The 20,610-nt window shown below is 46.4% G+C and overlaps 8 protein-coding genes across 8 annotated transcripts; 2 read left to right on the top strand and 6 right to left on the bottom strand.

The window, feature by feature from the left end:
* Positions 1-255: 255 nt before the first annotated feature.
* Positions 256-1,448, bottom strand: GLAREA_09932 (50S ribosomal subunit L30; the record flags this gene model as incomplete). Its single annotated transcript, XM_008086528.1, has 3 exons — positions 256-549; positions 600-1,339; positions 1,403-1,448. The coding sequence occupies 3 exons, from the start codon at positions 1,446-1,448 to the stop codon at positions 256-258; spliced, it is 1,080 nt and encodes a 359-aa protein (XP_008084719.1).
* A 1,671-nt stretch (positions 1,449-3,119) lies between these two features.
* GLAREA_09931 (FYVE/PHD zinc finger) lies at positions 3,120-5,370 on the bottom strand (the record flags this gene model as incomplete). The annotated part of the gene is made up of 2 exons (XM_008086527.1): positions 3,120-4,723; positions 4,917-5,370. 2 exons carry the CDS (start codon positions 5,368-5,370, stop codon positions 3,120-3,122), a joined length of 2,058 nt encoding a protein of 685 aa, XP_008084718.1.
* A 1,362-nt stretch (positions 5,371-6,732) lies between these two features.
* Positions 6,733-7,267, bottom strand: GLAREA_09930 (Zn-binding ribosomal protein; the record flags this gene model as incomplete). The annotated part of the gene is made up of 3 exons (XM_008086526.1): positions 6,733-6,796; positions 6,878-7,042; positions 7,218-7,267. 3 exons carry the CDS (start codon positions 7,265-7,267, stop codon positions 6,733-6,735), a joined length of 279 nt encoding a protein of 92 aa, XP_008084717.1.
* Positions 7,268-7,596: 329 nt separating this feature from the next.
* Positions 7,597-9,156, top strand: GLAREA_09929 (NAD(P)-binding Rossmann-fold containing protein; the record flags this gene model as incomplete). Its single annotated transcript, XM_008086525.1, has 4 exons — positions 7,597-7,789; positions 7,924-8,266; positions 8,405-8,946; positions 8,999-9,156. 4 exons carry the CDS (start codon positions 7,597-7,599, stop codon positions 9,154-9,156), a joined length of 1,236 nt encoding a protein of 411 aa, XP_008084716.1.
* A 2,864-nt stretch (positions 9,157-12,020) lies between these two features.
* On the top strand, positions 12,021-12,905 carry GLAREA_09928 (Cupredoxin; the record flags this gene model as incomplete). Its single annotated transcript, XM_008086524.1, has 2 exons — positions 12,021-12,185; positions 12,234-12,905. 2 exons carry the CDS (start codon positions 12,021-12,023, stop codon positions 12,903-12,905), a joined length of 837 nt encoding a protein of 278 aa, XP_008084715.1.
* An 883-nt stretch (positions 12,906-13,788) lies between these two features.
* GLAREA_09927 (Arginase/deacetylase) lies at positions 13,789-15,248 on the bottom strand (the record flags this gene model as incomplete). The annotated part of the gene is made up of 3 exons (XM_008086523.1): positions 13,789-14,720; positions 14,774-14,900; positions 15,117-15,248. The coding sequence occupies 3 exons, from the start codon at positions 15,246-15,248 to the stop codon at positions 13,789-13,791; spliced, it is 1,191 nt and encodes a 396-aa protein (XP_008084714.1).
* Positions 15,249-15,864: 616 nt separating this feature from the next.
* GLAREA_09926 (S-adenosyl-L-methionine-dependent methyltransferase) lies at positions 15,865-17,177 on the bottom strand (the record flags this gene model as incomplete). Its single annotated transcript, XM_008086522.1, has 4 exons — positions 15,865-16,178; positions 16,231-16,803; positions 16,852-16,978; positions 17,025-17,177. 4 exons carry the CDS (start codon positions 17,175-17,177, stop codon positions 15,865-15,867), a joined length of 1,167 nt encoding a protein of 388 aa, XP_008084713.1.
* Positions 17,178-18,070: 893 nt separating this feature from the next.
* GLAREA_09925 (alpha/beta-Hydrolase) lies at positions 18,071-19,817 on the bottom strand (the record flags this gene model as incomplete). The annotated part of the gene is made up of 3 exons (XM_008086521.1): positions 18,071-18,264; positions 18,316-19,290; positions 19,340-19,817. The coding sequence occupies 3 exons, from the start codon at positions 19,815-19,817 to the stop codon at positions 18,071-18,073; spliced, it is 1,647 nt and encodes a 548-aa protein (XP_008084712.1).
* Between the last annotated feature and the right edge of the window lie 793 nt (positions 19,818-20,610).

Here is a 20,610-nt window from a genome sequence, read left to right as displayed (position 1 = left end):
ACAAAACAAATATAAAGCTATAAGCAACTTACATGAGACCAATTAACAAGCCACTAGCTTCAAGAAAGCATCAATTCCACAAACCCGATTCGACTTGACATAAAACTCGAAAACATTATAGTCAGATCACGAACCTCCGACGTTGAGCTAAACCACACAAAACCCCGATATCGGACATACCAATTTTCATACAACATCTAAATGCTACAATTCCCGATCTATGATACACTTTCGTACATACAAAGTCCTTCCCATCTACCGATCCGCAAGCATGTTCTTAACATAGCTAAAGTATTTCGGACTGACCAACCGCTGAATCTCCTCTTTAGTCAACCATTTGAAGTCGCCCAAGCCGAACACGTTCTCTGCCAAGTTGGCTTGTCCAGCCATTATCCTGCCTTTCATGAAAAATGTCTTTTCTCCTACTAAAGCTGGTTTGTCGTCGGTGGCAGCCTTGGGCTTGAGGACGTAGTGGCCGATTGGAGCGTTACCTACGACCCAGGTGTTCATGTTAACACCAGCTGTTTGGACGATGATACGTTCCGCAGCCTATAAACCCATATTAGCATTGATCCTTAAACCCGTGTGAATAAACCAACCTGATGTAAATTCTCCCTCCCAATCAACTCCCCAGCCGGAAACCCCCACCCACCATTCTTCCTCTGCACACACAAATACAACGTCCGCTCCAACTTGCGATCCAGTCTCTGAAACTGCTTCTTCACATCCGCCTCCGTCTTCCTAGGTAGCGGTTTCTCCACGATATTATCCTGTTCATGTTCCTCTCCGGGTTTGACCTCCACCGCAGCACCATCCTTTCCTTCCACAGCTCTCACATACGAATCCTTCACCAGCAAATCAATCGCCGTGCTCGTTTCCGAGAGCTTGTCACCGACTAACAACTCATCATTCCATCCGAACTCCCCGTATGCGTTGTAGCCGCCCAAATCTCTCGCCGCTGCACCGCCACGGTCTTTGGCTTTGAGTTTCCAATCCGCGTCTGCGGGTGTGTCTTTTTTGAAGTAGAAGTATCGGGAGAAGGGGAGGGCTAGGCGCTCGTTGAGGCGCTTTTGGTAGAAGAAGAATGCTTTTTCGAAGGAGGTGAGGGAGCGTGTTAAAAGGGGCGGTCTTGAGAGGAGGACTCCGGCTTTTAATTTGTATTCTTGTGAGGCCTGCGGTGAGACGGTGACGGGATGTAGACTTTGGATTTTGGTGTCGATGATTGGAGGGCCATCGAGGGGTTTTAGGATGGGCGCTGCGACGGCGTAGGTTCGACGGGTGGAGTGATTGAGATGGGTGATGCATTCGGAGCATATTCGAGGATGTCGTGTGGATGTTCCTAAGATATTTAGCTGTGCTCTTGAGGTCTATCAAAAGTGATAATTGGATTGAACAAACTCACTAATTAAAGAAGCCATAGCTTTACTCCCTCTGCTTGAAGCCGTCATGTTTGCGCTGGCTCTCCTCGTTTCTGGATTTGGTGATATGGTGTCGAGGAGCTCATACAAAATAAAATCACTAGCGCGTTTACTCGGTCCGCCGTAGAATCGTCAAGGGTCTGGTGCATGACTTTGTACAACAGCATTTTCTCATGTAATTTGTGTTAACCATTTTTAATTATCTAGTAGTCTACAAGATAATTCTAAATAAATCTAACTAATATCATTTCAGAAATACACAATAAATCGTCTTCCAAAGCATACCCAGCCAAATCCTCGACAGGCCATACAACCCATCCCCACAAAATTCCCACACCCCGCTCACCGCCCGGCACAAAAAAAATCCCTTCTCCTCATCCCGTTCCCTCCCCCCTTCTCTTCTCTTTTCTAAATAATTCAAGTCACCCACCTTATCCTGAGACCTGCTCAACCCAGAGCGTATCAACATTACGGCGTGACGAGAGCAGCTCCTAGAACAGGCTTTTTTCGCTAACGGTACCCTCGAATCTATACGGGAACAGTTAGATAGCTTCTGCTCACATTCTCATTCTTTTGACGCCGGGGTTTTGCGTGGAGGGGAGAAGTAGGGCAGGCAGGGGAGGAATTGGAGAGCAATTCATCGGATGGATAGATGCAAAAACTTTTGGCGTGTGTTTGGGAGAGTGCGTGTATACTGACGGATTGTCCCGAATTTACATATTGAAGAAGTCTCCATGCGGTGTGCGGTTCAACACAATAATCACTTACTGTCCATCATCATAAAGCAACACCACCTTAGCTGACGGATGTACGGGTATACTACCAAGCTCCGAAAAATACTAGCACATGCACAGTTAGTCTCGTCGCAATTACGACCTTCCCGAGTGTGGAATCTCACAACGTCCTTCGTTAACAACGAGAGAAGAATTATAACCAGACTCCTTCCATTTACTGCAAGTCTCCCTCTCCTAGAATCCAAGTGTAAAAAAGGTCATGTCAGTTACATGGACACATATCCTTACTTGTGAGGTGAGCAGGTAATGTCTTTGTTTGAAAATGTGACACAATTGGGACTCGAATACATCACCTAATCGCATGAAAACAATCTGAATTGGAGCTTTCTTCTCGCTGATTTGAACAAAATATGCAGGTTGACAGGTTGCTGTTGAAGTTATTTATCTTGCTTCTTTGCACACAGTACCGCATTCGTGCCAGTCTAGTGGAGCAGTCAATATGCTGTTCGACTATCATTCTTCTTGTCCATTGCGAGACTCTCGGAACGGGACGTTTTCGCACAACCCGGTTCTAGGTCCAGCAACTCCCGCCTAGATTTTGATCTTTCTCATTCCAGGCTGCTGATATTCAAAAACGATAAGCAGAAGTTGACCCATAATCTCGCGCATGATAAAACTCAGTAACTTCATAGCTCAATTCTACTTTAAAGATTATTGTGTATGTTGTTCCTATGTTACAAAAATACATGGAGTGCAAAATCTTGCAAAAAGCTAGCAAAAATGCTAGCAACCATTGACCCTATGTCCAGACGCCTGTATCTCATAAATAGATATCCTGTATCTACACCAGAAGCACCAGTGCTTGATGTTCTAAACATGCTCCTTTGATGACATATGGGTATCGTAAATGCGCCTTGAATCCTTAAACACGCCAGTTCCCCATTCGTTGAATTTCGTGAGTATATAATCAAGTTCTCACTGCTTGAACAGCGTTCGCGACTTCGTTGGTAGCCACCTTGTCAAGTTTCACTGCCTGAACAGCTTTTGCAACTTCGTTGGTGGCGACCATCTCCCAATGTTCCTTCTCTGCTGAAAGATCCTTATCCGCCACTATCTCATATAACTTCCTCGATACATCGCGATTGATATCAACATACTGTTCTTTGGTGAGACCCCCCGATTTCCAATGTGGAGTGAGTGCGTATTTTACAATTCTATTGATGCCGTCTTTAACCTCGGCCGACATGGTTTTTCGTGCAGGTGAAGTCTCGGGTGATCGTGCGAGTGCGAGAGGCCTGGATTTTTGTCTCCTAGGTCGTGGTTGCCTGATTTCAGTCGAAGGGCTAATCGGTCGTTGCATCTCTCTGCTTGGTTCTCCTGGAGATCGATTAGGAGAATAATCTGGTTTTGGATACACCGGGTCAACATGGGAAGTCATAGGACGTGGCGAAGCATGTCGTTTCGCTAATTGTGGAGGTGGGGTGGTTGACAGCGCTCTTGGTGTATGGGCAGTTGACGAGGTAGGTGACGCTGCTGGCGAGGAGTGTTCGATGGAAGGGCTGGTTACTCGGTGACCATCAGATCCCGACATACCGCTAAACAGAGGCCGAGATGTATCGTCGTCGCTTCTTTCGACCTCTCTCAAAAGAGAAGTGAGGAAGGATGGCCCGTCACCATTTCGAGAGGTTGGGCGATTTGGCGATACTCTGCTTGCTGGTCGTGTCTGAGGCCGAGATGGCTGTCGACTTGATGAGGGCTCTCCTTCCAACACCCTTCTAGTACGGGGACGCTTCAATTTTCTTTCGGGCTCCCTATGTGCGGTGGATGACCCTTCGATAGGAGAGGCTGTCGCGGATGTTCGTCCAGACCTCGATTTTCTTTTCCGACTAGCTCTCGGTGCTCCGCCATCCATCTCTCTGGATCTATCGAAGGCACCCCAGGCTAGAGTTTCTTCCCTCGTTTCGACGGGAGTAGGTGGGGATCGAGTGCGAATAGGTGGTGCCACTGCCTGAAATACTCTGCGCGCACCCTGACCACCTTGACGAGTGGCAATGTTGACTCTTTGCTGCCATTGCTCAAATTCCCTTGCTCGACTGGAAGTTCGCCGTTGCAATTGCCGGTATGTGACCATATTGCTGTCCTCCTCATCCTCAAAGTCTAGATCAATACCCATTACATCCTGAACTCTGTTGCTGAAGCGACTCCAAGCGCCAACCCAATGATCTTCTCGTATACGTCTTCGATTCCTTCGTGCGCCTTCTTGGGTTCTAACGCCTCGTGTGGGTGGCATGAGGCTTCTCATTTCTAAAGCTCTTGCTTCCGTACCGTCATCCTGACACTCCATGCAAAACCACTGGCCGCTGGGAACCGATGATAGACCAACACAATATGTATGATACGGCGCATTACAAGCATCGCACAATAATAGTACATCTTCGTTGTCTGAACCTGAGCATATAGGACAGATGCTGACCTCTTCCTCTTCCTCGGCTTCTTCCATCCATCCTGGGTCGAAATCTGTAGACGCCACTTGTTTTTTGTTCTCGACTTCATATTCGGATAACACGGTTCCTACAAACACAGTTAGCTGGAGCACAGTGGAGTGTTTCTGTGCCGTATGGCGGGGGACTTCGCTAAACAACCAGGCACTGTATGAAGCCAGTCGCAGATGAAGTACACCCAAAATAAAGGTGAGAGGGTGGCAACCGTAGCCTGCCCCCGCGAGGTGTTGGGCAAATGTAGAAGAGCGAAAGTGAGAGCTTACCTCCAACCCTATCTAACACTTCGACTAAATTAAAGATTTGGCGACAAAACGGGCAACTATTGGCCTTTTGCGTCCATTCTCGCAAGCAATCATCGTGCAAGCAATGTCCACAAGGTTTTATGACGGCGATTTCAAGCTGATTACTGAAAACAGCGGGTTGTTTTGAGAGGGTATTCGAGATCGGAACCGCTGCCTCCTTGCCGTTCGACACTTCGTGTGCATTTGGCTCGGAAACTGCGTTTAAATCTTCAAGACAGACAATACATTGATCTGCCATATTCTCTGATGAGTCTGCGGGACTTTCGGGGAGAGTGGTGGGTGTTGGGAGTGCTTCTGGCGCACCAAGGTTGTCGGTGGCACCTGGGATATCGTCAGGCGTGGGCCGGTCAGGAACCATGTTCGAGTCGGCCACACCAGCACCAGTGATGCACTGATCAGCCAAGCTGGAGTGCATTTTTGCGAGACTTGTATGGTGTTGCAGAGAAAGTCATGAAAATGGTTTGCTCAAATGACCTGAACGGTTGTAAAATTGTTGTAGGAATCGAAGTATATCAGAAAGTGCAGCGAAGTAAAATGGAGGAGAATGGATGTCTGCGAGGTCCAGAGTCGAGGAGTGAAAGAGGGAGGAACTGGTCGGACGCTAAAACGACCCCAGAGCTGCTGGCCGAAATAACCGCACTGATTGGCTCGTTAGCCTTTTTACTGCCCCTCTCTCAGCGAGGCGGTCAGTAACAGACGACCAAAAGGGACCACGGAAAAATATGACCTCTTGCTTGATGAGTTGTCCTGATTGGGAATTGCCTTGGAATGGAAGCCTAACGGATGCAACAGCCGATAGGGTTAAATCGTGATTGTGTTTGCTCGTTTTGGGGAAGTTTCCACGGCCCTTTTAGGGAGATGTGGACGAAGCTAAGACTGGAGGATAAACATGACGGTGCAGACCCTCGACCGGCCGCGTTAACCTAATCTATTCAGCCCACAGTATTTGTGCCTCGTGTTGCAGTGCCGTTTTGAAGTGAAGTATATTATTAGAAATCCAGTAGGCTCTTTGAGTCTCTTTGATGGGATATGTATGGAGAGTTGAATGTCTACATTATCGACAACGTAACTGTCATGTGACTCATGATATGCCTGATGCACGACCAATTGGGCGTCGATATGTTACCTGGAGATTCATACTCAATAAGCCATCTGAAGATGAGTCATGGAAGGGGGCTTTGAATCACTTATCAGAGAGATAGGATGATTTCCCACCATCGTAAGCGATCCAAGTCCGCCAAAGTATCGATCCGTCACGTTACAAGCGGCTGTGTGTTGAATATCAACACTGCGAGATATTGGGATTCGAAGAGATACTTCAATTTCAAGAACATTATCGTGTCGATTGTGTTCAGGGACTTTGCTGGAGAGGGCGGCCAACGCCAGGTAGATGGTAAATAGGCAGTAGAGACTGTACGCCGTGATATGCCAGATAGGAAAGAACCATCTCTGTGACACTGTGTAATATCGAAGGACCAAGGGAACCCTCTTTTCGCCCTGATTCGCGTGTCCCGTATGTTCGGCTGTCATGAATAATTAGTTTCTCACAGCTGTCAACCACATATCACCATTTTCTCAAAATTTCACATAAATCCCAAGTTCGAAGCATCGCAATATCGCGTAGACCGCGTAGCATGAGGGAGGCACGAAGTCGCTTGGTTTGAAGTAGCTTCATTCAATTCTGATCGTAAAAGCGACGTCCTGGGAACTCGTAAACCGCGAGAGATCCCGATCCCATACACCAGCCAATGTAAAGTGAAACATTTTCCCAAACCATCTAAACCTCAGCAATTTCCCTCAATCTTCGAAGCGTTGATCGCATAGCGGCGGCGGCGGGTGTTCTAATTATCAGTCAGTTTCGATTCTTATTGTGCGGCGGCCAATATCGATTCCCCGTTGGCTTATCCCCATGAAATACGTACGATACTGTGTAGGCCCCTCCGGCGACGGTCTTTTTGCATGACTTGCAGTTCCAGATTCCGACTGAATGTCTCTTGACGGTGGTCTTTCCGCAGAATGTGCAGACATATTTGGCGTGCTGTGTGATTTCCATCTTCTTGACTTGTTTTCTGAGAGAACCACCGTATCTATAATTCGTACACAGAAAATGTCAGCCATCCGATTCTTCCATTAGGCTCGAATGGTCCTCTTCGTGTGCTGCTCTCCATCGAAAACTTTTACAGTTCCACGTTGAACCTTCTCGAATGCGAATTTGGCGATGGGAATTGAAACTCGATGCGCGTAAATGAATTCGTGACATACCTAGTACCGTACTTTCCGGTAACACCGACCTTCTTGGTTCGTTTGGCCATCTTCGCTGAGGTTGCTGTGATGAACTGGTGTGTGGAGATAGAGGAGTTGAGGTCGTGGTTGAATTTCGAGTGTATTTTCGATGTTGGCGTATTTTTAGCGAATGTGCGCCCTAGATTGCGATTACGGCCTAAGGCAGGACAAACCTTCTATCATCATGTGATCAGGATCATACGAAACATCTAGGAATCTTGGAATACACCGACACTTTCTGGACAGAGACCGTCTTGTATATATGTTTGTTTGAATTTGTGACTGTTGAGTTTCTGTTTGAATTGAGGGCGCTATTATTTTACTACCGGGCAACCAACATCTCGTTGACGATTTTAGTATGTCGGCATCATCACGGCAATATGACCTTGTTGTCCTCGGTGCAACTGGTTATACAGGAAAATTGACTGCAGAGTACATCACAGCCCATTTCCCTTCGAATCTTCATTGGGCTATCGCTGGACGCTCTGCAAGCAAATTAGAAGGCGTATTGACAGAATGCAAGGGTGTCAATCCCCAAGGAAGTCAACCTGGTAAGTCTCTGCTTTCCTTGATCCTAATTATCCTATCCAATGGCGTCAAATCCTGTGTTGGTTTTTTGTTTGTAAAAATATTGGCTTCGAATACTCACAAGTATCTGGTAATCCATAAATGCTGACCAGAACAGCTATTGAAATATGTTCACTCAACTCTGATGAATTGGATGCTTTGGCGAAGAAAACCAGTGTTCTCATCACGACAATCGGTCCTTACGCACTCCACGGTGAACCAGCTTTCCGAGCTTGCGCAGACAATGGAACTCATTACCTCGATATCACTGGCGAGGCAGTATGGCATAATCAAATGATCAAAAAATATGAACGAACTGCCAAAGCCAGTGGAAGTATCATGATTCCTCAAATCGGTGTTGACTCGGCACCGGCCGATATGATGACTTGGGTTCTTGTCAACATGATCCGCGAGAAATTCTCTGTTCCAACCGCTGAAGTAGTTCTGTCTGCAAATTTCGCGTAAGATCAATCAACCCTTCCATTGCTTGTGATGCAAGATGTTTTCAAAAAAATGCAAAGACATTTTTCTGATCGTTGATGAGCTTTGGAGAAACGTGCTTCTGTCAATACATCCAGCTAATTCTTACATCTTATTAGTTCCAAGCCATCTGGCGGTACACTCAGTACCATTTTCTCAATTTTTGACGTCTATTCTATGAAAGAGCTTAACGCAGCATCAAGACCTTATGCGCTATCTCCTATTCCTGGACCTCAAGTCAAAGATTCAGCTCCGTGGTCCACCAAATTATTTGGGTGTCGTTATGTTCGAGACTTAGGAATTTTGACGACTTACATCTTTACCGTGGCTGATAAACCTCAAGTCCACCGATCATGGGGACTACTTGGAGGGCCAAACAATTATGGCCCCAATTTCGAATTCAACGAATACAAGAAGACTCAAAACTACCTGTCCGGTATGATGAGCCATTTTGGACTAGTGTTAGGCTCAATATTTGTCTCAATACCATTCATAAGATTGCTCCTAAAGAAGTTTGTTGTACAGCCCGGAGATGGCCCTACGAAAGAAGAATCGAAAATTGGCATTGTAGAGTACAAGGGCATCGCAAAACAAGATGTTCAAGAGCCAAATGCATCTAGAGCTTTTGCAAGAGCCTTATTCAAGGGTTCCGGCTACGACCGTGAGTACATCTCCAAGGTTGAATCTGATGTTTTGTGCTGACATGTGGGCAGTCACTGCGATGATAGTAGCCTCAGCTGCCCTATCACTTCTTCGTGATGAACACAAATTAGAGGGCGGAGTTTACACGCCTGCTTGCCTTGGTCAAAAATTTGTCGATCGACTCGAAGAGGGTGGATTTAAATTCGAGAAGAAGATCTATGATGACTAGATGGCTGAAACGGCTCGAAAACCTCCCGACCCAGCATCTGTATATTTATTGGAAGTGACCGACAGATGTGCATATATTAGCAGGTGTTTTTCTTTTATCCATAATCTCATATATTATATATCCCAAATTCCATGGCTATCATGCTGAAGATCTCAAGACCCGACCGTCGCGCCTTGACGATGTCTCGTCTCATTGTCTCAGCCCATTTGATGTCAACTTTTTTCATTTGAAGACTATTCCAATGATCTTGTAACGTACTCATATCGCAAAGATAGCTCGATGAAGACTTTACTGTGCCTCTCATACTAGGTTCGGCCGCACCATGCTACTTGTACGTCAACCACCAAAACTTGCTGTCCGCCATACTACCTCATGACAACTTAACATTCTTTCGAAAGTCGACTTCTGCCTGAACATAATCTCTTTTCTGGGTTCCAAGATTTCAAGTTGACTCGGTGGCACGCATGGTTTAAAGCCCAGTGATAAAGTCTGTTCATGTGCCTCCCAACTGCATCTGAGCATCGAGGAAGGCTGTGTTTGAGTTAGGGTTGGTACCTCGAAGTAAATTCTTGAAACCCAGCAAATCGATATCTAACTCTGGTGGCGGCAAGTATAATACAGCATCTCTCGTACAAATGGCTGTCTGCGAGCATCTCCCAGGACACAAGGATTATATGATTACCGGAAAGCAATACCTCTGTGCAAACCCAACATGGAGCATGAGGATTCGAATATTCCAGATCAAGAGATAATCCATTGGCAGAAAGAAGAGAATCCGGTTACTGGTTGAAAAAGCTTGTTGTACGGATTCTTGGCGCACATGTTTGCCAACACCCAAGAATGAGCAGAGGCAGTGCTGGCAATACCTCAACCTCAACATTAGACGACACCGGGAGAGCTATTGGTTATCAGGATATACGATCCCAGTCGATCATGATCTACATGCTACAGGTTGCAGCAAGATCTTTCTGGCCTAAGAATATTATGTTTCGAGGGTACCTATGTTGGATAACCAATGACGTGCCAGCGGAATAACATGCTTAAACTTCCTGGTATGGATCTTCGCCCCGCATGGATTCAGATGATTTACCATTCTTGAAGCATGCAGGGTACAGTCAATTGCATCCTCTTAGCAACACCTTCAAACATGCCATGTCCTCCAGATATGCAACGAAGACTTGGTACACACATGTTCACTTTCCCTTCAATTATTGGTTGTGCTAATTTGTCTCTGAGTGTCTCCAACTATAGACGTGCAGCTATGACATTGAAAACAAAACCACTCGTGGACTTATTGTTTGTTAGTAACGATAGATAAATACATGAATATCTCAAAAGTGGTGCAGGGTCGAACAGCGAAATCCAAGAACGACATCATGAAATCATGTCTCGAATAACTCTTCAGCTCTATTTGGCACTCCCAAGCATCTTTATCGTCGGGGAGTACTAGCTTTGACGTTTTTCGGTCCACATGCTACCTCTTTGGGAATGAGAACTTCGGGGGTTTAAGCTTACATGTTCATGGAACGATCAGACGAGACGAAACCCTGAAAAGCCACGAAGAGAAGCTTGATATCGTCGATGCGGTAGATTAAGTTACAAACCACTCGATTGTTTTGGGGTTTGCATTATCGAGCTTTTAAACATTACGGCTCTGTCGCTCTGGGCGCTCAAATCGCTTTTGAATAGTCTTGGTCGCAGGAACAGTACATTTATTGAATTTAGAATTGGCTTAGTGGATGCTCGACTATTCAATGTTGGTTAGAGTATGTTGGCACATTGTCCAATGTACAACAAGTCATGCTCACGAAAGGCACAAAATTAGTCCATGGAAAGCTACACATATCTTCATCTTACTCATCTTGTTGCCTCTTATGGGTGCTTCCCATGTACTCGATGCGGTTAGCTTCCTTGTACCGCCATCCTTCGACTCGAAACTTTTTCCAAAACAATTCTTCCTGATCCCTCGTTTCGTTTACACACACCAACATATCTCACATACAACATATGTACCTTCGCAGCAACGAGGAGGCTGGGAGGTTGTTGAATGTCAGAATGTTTGTTTCCAGTTCCTCATCCACCCAATCACGATTCGCAAATTTGTTTCATGGTCGCATATTTACCGCTAGCCCATTGGCTGTTATATTCCATGCTTATATCACGGAAGCTCGCTAATCCGCGTTTTAAGCGCGTACACAGCTATTTCTGACTTCAACCGCAGCGTAGCCGACTGCCGTTGGTCATACGGAGTATTTCCTGCTGCGGTCCTGCTATTTACAACCATGCACCATCTCACGCCACCGGCTTGCCGCGTTTCGTGAGACCAAACGGAAAGTATCTTTCCTCGAATTCTTTGTCCACCAACAGCCCTGTGTTGTTCGCTTGTCCCCATATTTTCATGTCAAGTCTGTATATGATTTGTCAAATCAGATGGAAAGCCTCCTTGCGATAATGTTGTTAGCCGAGTAATAAGGGACCAGCAACCTTACCTATACCCTGCTTACTGTCAGCCTTCGCCATGTGTCGGCCGCGACCTTTGTACATCGTGGTGGTGGCTCTGGAATGGAACGAGTCTATTCCGGCACAGCGCCGTGCGACAAAGGCTGGTGGTCCGAGGCCAAGGCCATCCTATTATCGTACACGCCCTGTAGGTAGGCTGTTGGGCCCCTGGCAGCCAGGTTGGAGTAAACGTTGGAAATGTATGTATAAAGGAAAGTCCCAATATTTGCTTTGAAACCATTCTCACCATCAGCATCAATCTTCTCCACCGTTCAAGACACCTTCGCTACCATCTCCTTTTGCAATCTCATCAATTGTATATCATCTCTATCACAAATCTCCATCAAATAGTAATATCAGCCAACATGCTTTACACTACCGCTTCCATTTTGGCCTTCGCCGCCGCTGCCTCAGCTGTCACTATTCCGGTCCAAGTTGGTGTTGTATCTCCAGACAAGCCAAATATCTTCAGCCCAGAAGACATCACTGCCGAGGTTGGAGATATCATTGAGTTCAAGTTCAACCCAAAGGTAAATACTTCTCCAATCCTCCTCTCCAACCAATCTAACATTTCCTAGAACCACACCGTAACACAATCATCTTTCGCAGCACCATGTAAACCAATCTCCGGTGGTTTCTTCTCCGAATTCGTTCCAGTTCCAGTAGGACAGACTTCCTCAACAACATTTCAGATCACCGTCACATCCAGAGACCCAATCTGGTTCTACTGCTCGCAGACAACCGGCAAGCATTGCCAGAATGGCATGGTCGGCGCCATCAACGCACCAAAAGAAGGTGCTAAGACTCTAGCTTTATACAAAGAGGGAGCAGCCGCACTCAAGAACCAGAATCTCACCGATACTGCTCCAACCACCGGAAAGTCTCAGTCAATTGCCCTCCCACCACCAGCTGCAGGTAACGGAACAGCTGTTACCTCAGTAACTGGCGGAAGCACTACAGTCTACCCAACTGTGATCACCTCCACATATGCAGTCCAGACATCTGCTGCCGTCGCATACACCAGCGGTGGATCGGTCTATACTTCCTACACCCCAACCAGCTACATGACCACCGCAACACTCTCTTCAACCGTCACATCTGTATCCGGCGGTACCACTGCTACCGGTGCCGCGGGTGGAGCTGCTGCTTCTTCCTCATCCACCGCTCAATCAGGTGCCGCTGCTACCGGAGCTCCAGGCAGTTTCTTCGCTGCTGGTGCCGTTGTTCTCGGTGCTCTTGCTATGATTTAAGCTTTGTATTTTCAAAAACGTGTGTGATGTTTAATGGGAACAATGAGTTTGGAGTCAAAATTGGACATGGTAGTTTTAGAACGTTGCATCAAACGGATATCCTGTAATCTATTCGGGGTCAAAATTTACATACCTCTTCTTTTCAACCATCTTCCCTGTCCCATGATTTTTTGTGATCTTTGATCTGATCTTCTTTCCCAATCCTCCCTTGCCAAGCCTCAAACAAGTTTCGTCTTAAGATCCTGTATAACCACACCAACCGGGAATTGAGGCCCTGTCATATAATTAGGCGAGTTTGGGGCGTGTTTCGGTAAGCAGCAATGCGATCCTTGCAGCACATCTTCACTTCCTCAGCCGCACCCGACACAATTTCCGCCAACGTTACTTTCAATGTGATTTCAGTTTGCTTAGGCCGAATTTGATACCCGGACGAAAACACTGCATGATGTTAAAGCCTATGACTTATATTTCCAGTTCACTAGTTTCGAGAATAGCGCTAGTACGATTGACCCTCTTTGTTGGTTTGAATCTCGAGTGGGGTGCGGCGGGCTTTGTTGGTATTTCTGGCGATTTTCTTTTGGAAACTTCGCCACATTTTCGTGGTGCGCTGGCGTTGGTTGGTTTGGCGAGCTATGATTACTGGATAGCTCTTCTCGTACCTTATTCGAAACCGTTAGAAGATGTTGTACAAACGCTATCCATCCCGGTGTTGGATTCTGAATCACTTAATTCTTCCAGAGGTGATATTGGTGTAAGATGCTTGATATTGGCTACTTACACTATAAGCGAGTACATACATACCCGATTCCCTCCCTTATTAGACTTGTCATGCCCCACACGCTTCCTGGCGGCACCTTTCCGAATATCTCATTCGTCGAGAACCTCAAAGTTCATCCTTTGTCACCAAATTCTTCCTTCCAGGCACCTCTGCAACTTTTCCCATATCCACCAATCCCCTCTTGACTATGCTCGTCAAAATCTCATACGCAACCTGAGCTCCAGCTAGCGCTGTTTGCTCACCAACGCCATCATATGCTGGAGCAACTTCAACAATATCAGCTCCAACCACATTCAATCCCTCAATGCCTCTGAGAATACGAATCAACTCTCTTGTTGTCCAACCACCGGCTTCGGGAGTTCCAGTACCAGGAGCGAGTCCGGGGTCAATGACATCGATATCGACTGAGAGGTAAACGGGAATCTCGGTGCCCATCCGGTTCATAATTGCATCAATAACTCCTTTTGGACCAATATCGTCGATATCATCAGAAGATATCCGGAGAAAACCTTGACGAGTGTCGTCTTCATAATCACCCCAGTCCTCACCACTCAATCTTGTTCTAAGTCCAGCATGGACACTTGAACCATTCATGATTAATCCCTCATTACTTGCTATCCAGAACATACTTCCGTGGTTGAATTGACTCTGGGCACTCGGCCAGGGAGACGGATATTTCTCTGGGTGCCAGGTATCTAAATGAGCATCGAAGTGTAATACTGCGATGGGAGTTTTGTATACATTCTTCAGACCTCTTAGCGCGGCGAGAGCTAGAGAATGATCGCCTCCTAACGATATGATCTTTGGATGTTTTCCGCCAGTTGACGATAACGGTGCTCGATTGCCGAGTTCGAGATATGCCGAAGTCATCTGAGTTAATGCCATGGCATTATCCATTGGGGTGACAGGGATGTCACCACAATCGAGGATCTTCGCCCATGACATATACGGATTGATTCCAGCTCTAGGATTGAATGATCGGAACGACGTCTGTCTTGAAGACGCTGCACGAATCGCGCGAGGTCCAAATCTCGCTCCTGAGTGAAGGTCAGTTTGAATTCAGTTGTCAAGAAAGTTTGGATTTGCCAACCAGGGCGATACGATACTGCGGTATCAAATGGTACGCCGAGAACCCCAATATCGAAGAGTGCATCCGGGTTGGTGAGGCATTTCAAGTGCTCTAGATGGGCGAAGGTATTCACACCTCCAAAACCCCACTATTAGAATAATCAGCCAACAGGTGTCAAAAGGGAACATTTTGAACTACTGAGCAAGAGATGTTTTACAATCAATGCTCGAGAGCCACGCTCTTCTTATAGATGAATGCTTTTAAAAAGGGAAGAAGAGCAAGAATGAGCACGTTTGAGAAACAGTGAGGCACAAAACTCCACCCAACTAAATTCCTTCAAACAAAAGGAACAGCTATAACTAACCTCAAATCCCCATTTCCTCTCCAGTTCTTCCACCGAATCCGGTGTATAATCCTGCTCATGAAGTGGTATCTGGTGCGATATTACCCCGCTGATAACCCCACTAACGAGGAGGAATTTCGCGGTCGCCTTCATTTTTAAGATGGAATAGAAACTTCAGGATGAGGGAAGAAACGAATATATATCAAATGGAGCATGTTATTTTGACACATGGTTTTAGAAATGGGATATACTATCAGGAGTGGGTGGGTGTTTTCCGTTATCTAACATGTTGAATCCCGAGCTCCGATTCCGGGTTCGGAAGTGGAATGTCCACTTTTGGATTTGCAAGTTCACAGCACAGTAGTTCGAGCACCATACCCAACGAACTTTTGTCATTGAAAGTTGCTTTTTGCAATTGTTTATCCAGATCTCGAAAGCATCAATGAAAACGAATGCAATGGTCTTGAAGAGTAATTTCAGACAGAGGTATTCTCCTGTACGCGCCACCTCATTTCTCTACATGCATATCCACGGCTCTCAATGGCGAAGTCCTTTCGATTCAACGGACCGAATGGATCTTCTCTGTATTGAGTTCTAATTAGTTTTATGAGCTTGTCAAGTGTGTCAAAACAACGTCATCTGAGTTGTTTCGCATTTCAGTTTCTAATGTAAGGGTTTCTGGCCAGAGAAAGGTGTAGAAACAAAGAGAGTGCGAGCTTTACAAGCTTGAGATTGTATACTTATATCATCTATGTCCTCTCGACTTCCACTACTTCCTAACACACTCGATCAAACTCTCAGCCTCCTTATCTTCGCCCCAAAACCGCCTGACTTCCAGACCAGCCCCTTCCAACAACACCTTCCATTGACTCTGCGTTCTCTCCATACCACCCAATAAAGCCATCATGTTTATATCCAACAAACTTGGAAACAACGCAGACTCAGTGTCAGGCAAAACCCACTCGAAGATCAGCAACTTGGAGTACCCAGGCGTCATGGCATCCACGATATGCTTCAATATCTCCTGGCACTTCTCGTCTGAGTAGTCGTGGAGGATGTAGCGGAGATAGTAGGCTTTTGCATCTATTACACACAGGTTAGTAGAGGACATAAAGACGGGATTGGAAAAACTCACCTCTCACAGGCTGCGGCGTGAAAAAATCATGAACCTGTCTCACGACAGCCTCATCCAAGTCCTGAATATCCTCCACAACCATCGGCAAATCCTGCAAAACAAGCTTCCCATCCCCATCCGGGAACCTCGTTTTAAAAGCTTGTAAATCATACCCACGTCCACCTCCAACATCAACAAGCAACACTTCATCTTTCTTCTCCCCACCCTTCGACTCAAATAGTACTTGGTCTACATCAGCAACATCAAACCACGGCACCCTCCCCATCTGCTGTCCCATCATCAAGTCCCCAAAATCCTTCATATGGTTAGGATGCGCTTGTAGCCATGGAAACATCGGCAATGGGGTTGAGAACGTGTGTTCGAAGACGCCTTGTGGTGAGGGAGATGCGAATTTGTCCTGTGCTAAGAAAGATGGGATTTGCTGTGTGCATCTCGATGCGATGTCGAACATGAATTTAAAGCCGCCAGCGACGCCGGGTTGTGACAGGAAGGAGGTGACGGGTGAAGAAGTGTATGTTTCGAAACTCGCTTCCTTTACGAGGTGGCGGACTGCGAGGGGCCGGAGAATGCGCGCTGGGGGTGTTAGGTTTGAGTATTGCAATATGAGGGTGTAGGACTGACTTATCAATTTCTCGTTACAGTTGGTTTTTTCGGACAGTTGGGTGCTTGTAAGAGGGGTGGTGCTGGAAGCAAGTGCATCGATTAAGCCCATTTCCAGAGCTGCTCGGAGGGCTGCGCTTTGATGGGGCTGGTATCGTTAATACGATGTTCTTGAGAATGAGGGAACTACCCACCTCCATAATCATCCTCCATACAGTCTCCCATGGTGTTTCGAGCCGACCGGTTTGAGATCGACATATATTCAGCAATGCCTTGCGGGTGACTTCATCTTTCGAAGCAGAGAGTTTATCGAACAGGTTTTGGAATTCTTGGAGTTGGGCGTCCATTTGGAAGTTACAGAGGAGGATATTCGAGATTTGTCTATTCCAATATTTCGAGAAATAAGTGAAGCTTTTGTACTTACTCGCTTAGCGACGATGGGGAGTATTAACCAGTACAAAGTCACTCCTCGTACCATACCAATAGTACCTGTACATCCAAGCGCTGTCACTCATGCGATCGCACAATTACGAGCAATGACAGTGCCTCTTCCTGCCAGACCCATTTATTTCCTGTATCGGTAGTCTAAAGATCAATGGCTCGTCGGCCGACGACCCTCCAGGAATCAGAGAACGTGCACGGCACAGTCGTAGATCTTCAGCTCCAAACGCCTATCACAGCGCTATAAAAAGCTTCAAAAAACCCAATTGAGTATCGGCCAAGGATGTTTTACGCAATACCAACAAGACTAATGCGGAGAGACCCTAGAGCGGAATACCTTATCTCCTAATACCGTAAAGAGTTAAGAGCGAGGACCACTCTTACTGATCTGACATTTTATGAAATTCATGGGTTTTTGACAAAACGAAAATAAGTCAAAATTACAAAGATAGAGCTCTGTTTGGTTGGTTGGGCTGTTGTAAACGAAATATTCCAGTGGGAGCGTTACAGGATAAGCAAATCGTAGTGAACGAATTCTTTTGGCCAATGTGTTCTCCTAGAGATTAATTAAGCGAGGTAGTAAGAACGGATTGAGTTGAGTCTGCGATATTGGCCGCGTGCAAGACCTTTCTCGGAGACGAACAATCTTTGTATAAAATTCCTTGTTGGTGGTAGGGCAATGAATGTAAATATAGGTCACGGAGAGGAATTGCACATGTATGCCAAATGGTAGAAGAGAATCAGATCCACAGCAAATAATTCAGAAGCGTTACCAACTATCCCTCCCATAACCACCAACTCACGCATTCAATTCCCTCCCCATCCCATTAATATACGCAATCCCCTCCTTCCTCCACGTATCACTCTCCACAAAACTCCCATTACTATTCAGCACCATGTTCGTTGGTCCTTGATCATATCTCGGCCAAAACGGCAGCGTACTTTCATTGCCTCTCGAGGTATTAGGATCATAATCATTCGCGAACGAGATATCTATCCTCCATCAGCAAACCCCTTACCAATTCATGGGGAAAAGTAACTTACAAGCACGTCCAATATCCCGACTCAACTTTCCATACGATTCGAATTTCGGAATTGGTCCTAAAGCTCCAGAGATGTTTTGGAAACTGAAAACCACATTCACGAAATGTCTCGCGCCATGAGTCACATCCGCGTTCCAAAGCGGCGTATCAAAGCGATAACTCCACACCTTTTGTCTCCCATGAGTATACTGCTCACACATCTTCCTCCTCTGCGCAATCATCACAATATCCCCCGCAATCGCACAATCCCTGCGCCATTGCAGCCCGTTCTTCGGGAACACCGTCGTTTCGGGCACGTTATAAGGCGGCTGCGGGCCCTCATTAGGATAGAGTTCAAGGAGTTTACGCGCGGACGCGGGACCGATGGCGTAGGCTGCTGATTTGCGGAATGTGAGGAGGGAGTTGAATATATCTTTCTCCGTATTCATTCCCGTGACGCCGAAAGAGGTTCCTTCATCTGTGTTGGCGCCGTTGATGAGTGGAATTCTGATGAATTTCCCCTGAGCCGCGAGATTGCTGGGGTAGTCTGTGAGGAAATCGCCGTCGACGATGGGGTTCCAGATCTGGGTTACTTGGGCTTTGAAGAGGGTTTCTGAGGATAGAGACCGGAGACAGGAGAGTTGATCGGTGGAGGTGAAGCAGTTTGTGGTGCGTGTTAGGTTTTCAACGGGTGCGGTGTAAAAGGAGAGCGGGTTAAGAGCGGCTCCAACAGGACCGCCGGATTCGAGGATGGCGGCATGGAAGAGGTTGTCGTTGCGGCCGGCGTAGGAGTGGAGGTGAAGTCCGATGGATTGAGCGCCGGCTGATTCGCCCCAGATGGTGATGTGAGAGGGGTTTCCGCCGAAGGAGGCGATGTTTTCTTTTATCCAGCGGAAGGCAAGGCGTTGGTCGAGGAATCCGGCGTTGGAAGAGCCTTCGGCTAGAACTTGGGGTGTTGGGAGGAATCCCCAGACGCCGAGACGGTAGTTTATTGAGACTTAAAGGTTAGTCAAGTAGTTCTCGAAAAGATGAGGAGTTGGACTTACCAACTATTACAGGTTTTCCGATATCCTGTCCAACTTTGGCAATCCCACTCACATTATACTGCTGATCAGCAGTACTACCTCCCGTCAAACCACCACCATACACCCAAACCAGAACGGGCAATCGATCACTCTCCTTCGTCCCAGCCGGCCGAATCACATTAAGCGTTAAACAATCTTCAGAAAGTGAGAAAGTGGTCCCGTATTGGTAACAACTATAGCCATATTGAGTTGCATTTCGCGGCTCAGAGAAAGAAGTATTGATCGATCGAGGCCACGCGAAACGAAGTGAGCCAATTGGTGGTTGAGCGTAGGGAATTCCGAGGAATTGGTCTTGTTGCCATTCTTGGACCGTTTTGCCTATGTAAGTACCGTTTAGTACGGTTGCTGCTGGGGAAGTTGTGTTGATTGATAGAGCGCTAGCGAGAGGGAGAAGTGATGCGAGAAGGACAAAACAATTCAATCGCTTAAGGTCGACCATCTTGAAGACCATCTTCCAACACTACGCGAGAGGTCGAGACCAAGAAGTGAAACGGACAGGGAAAAGGTTAATAGAACCTCAATCAAAACTTTACTGGATATCTCATTTATACAATGAACAAATCGACGACGCTTACCAGCTATTAGCCACCTCAAGAAGCTTAACCCCGCCCTCAAGATCGCTCAATGACATATCCCCCTACCTATTATTCCATTCTCACTATTAAATCCCACTGAGATGGAGATCCCCATACTACCCCTCATGTGTACCGGTAAAAATGCTCCGAGTCATGGAGAAATTATTCCATGTGGGCTGCATAGCGCCCCACTTCAACTCTGGGGAGATGCAAAGGGACGACATTTAGCGTCGCAAGCCAGGAGCAGTGTACCTGTCGCCAAGTCAGCAATTGAAACGGTGAATTATTCTGTGAGCTTGGTGATTTCAGTGTACGTGTGAGAATTTTCTGCTGTGGTAACGCAGGTAAACATGGAGAAATCCAGGTAAAGAGAGCCATTAAAAATAGACATGTGCAATACTTTAATCATGGTTCTCAATATGATAAGCAGATTTCCAAGAAGGTAAGTCTTAATGAGTACATTGAAAAGTAAAGAATCGTCTATCTATCTAGTAAAACACACATGAAAAATATTCGTAGAAGAGAACATGAGAAAGAAATTGGTCGTCATCAGAGACCTAACCAGGACCAGCTCATCTTTGATAAAACCCCGGGGAAAACAAATGATCGTAACGACGTATAGGAATCCGGACGCCTTGAAACCCCCTCTAAACTCCC

The sequence above is a fragment of the Glarea lozoyensis genome (assembly GCF_000409485.1).
Source record: "Glarea lozoyensis ATCC 20868 chromosome Unknown GLAREA4, whole genome shotgun sequence".
NCBI lineage: Eukaryota > Fungi > Ascomycota > Leotiomycetes > Helotiales > Helotiaceae > Glarea > Glarea lozoyensis.
Note: the sequence above shows the minus strand (reverse complement) of the source record. Positions and strands in the feature narration are given on the sequence as shown.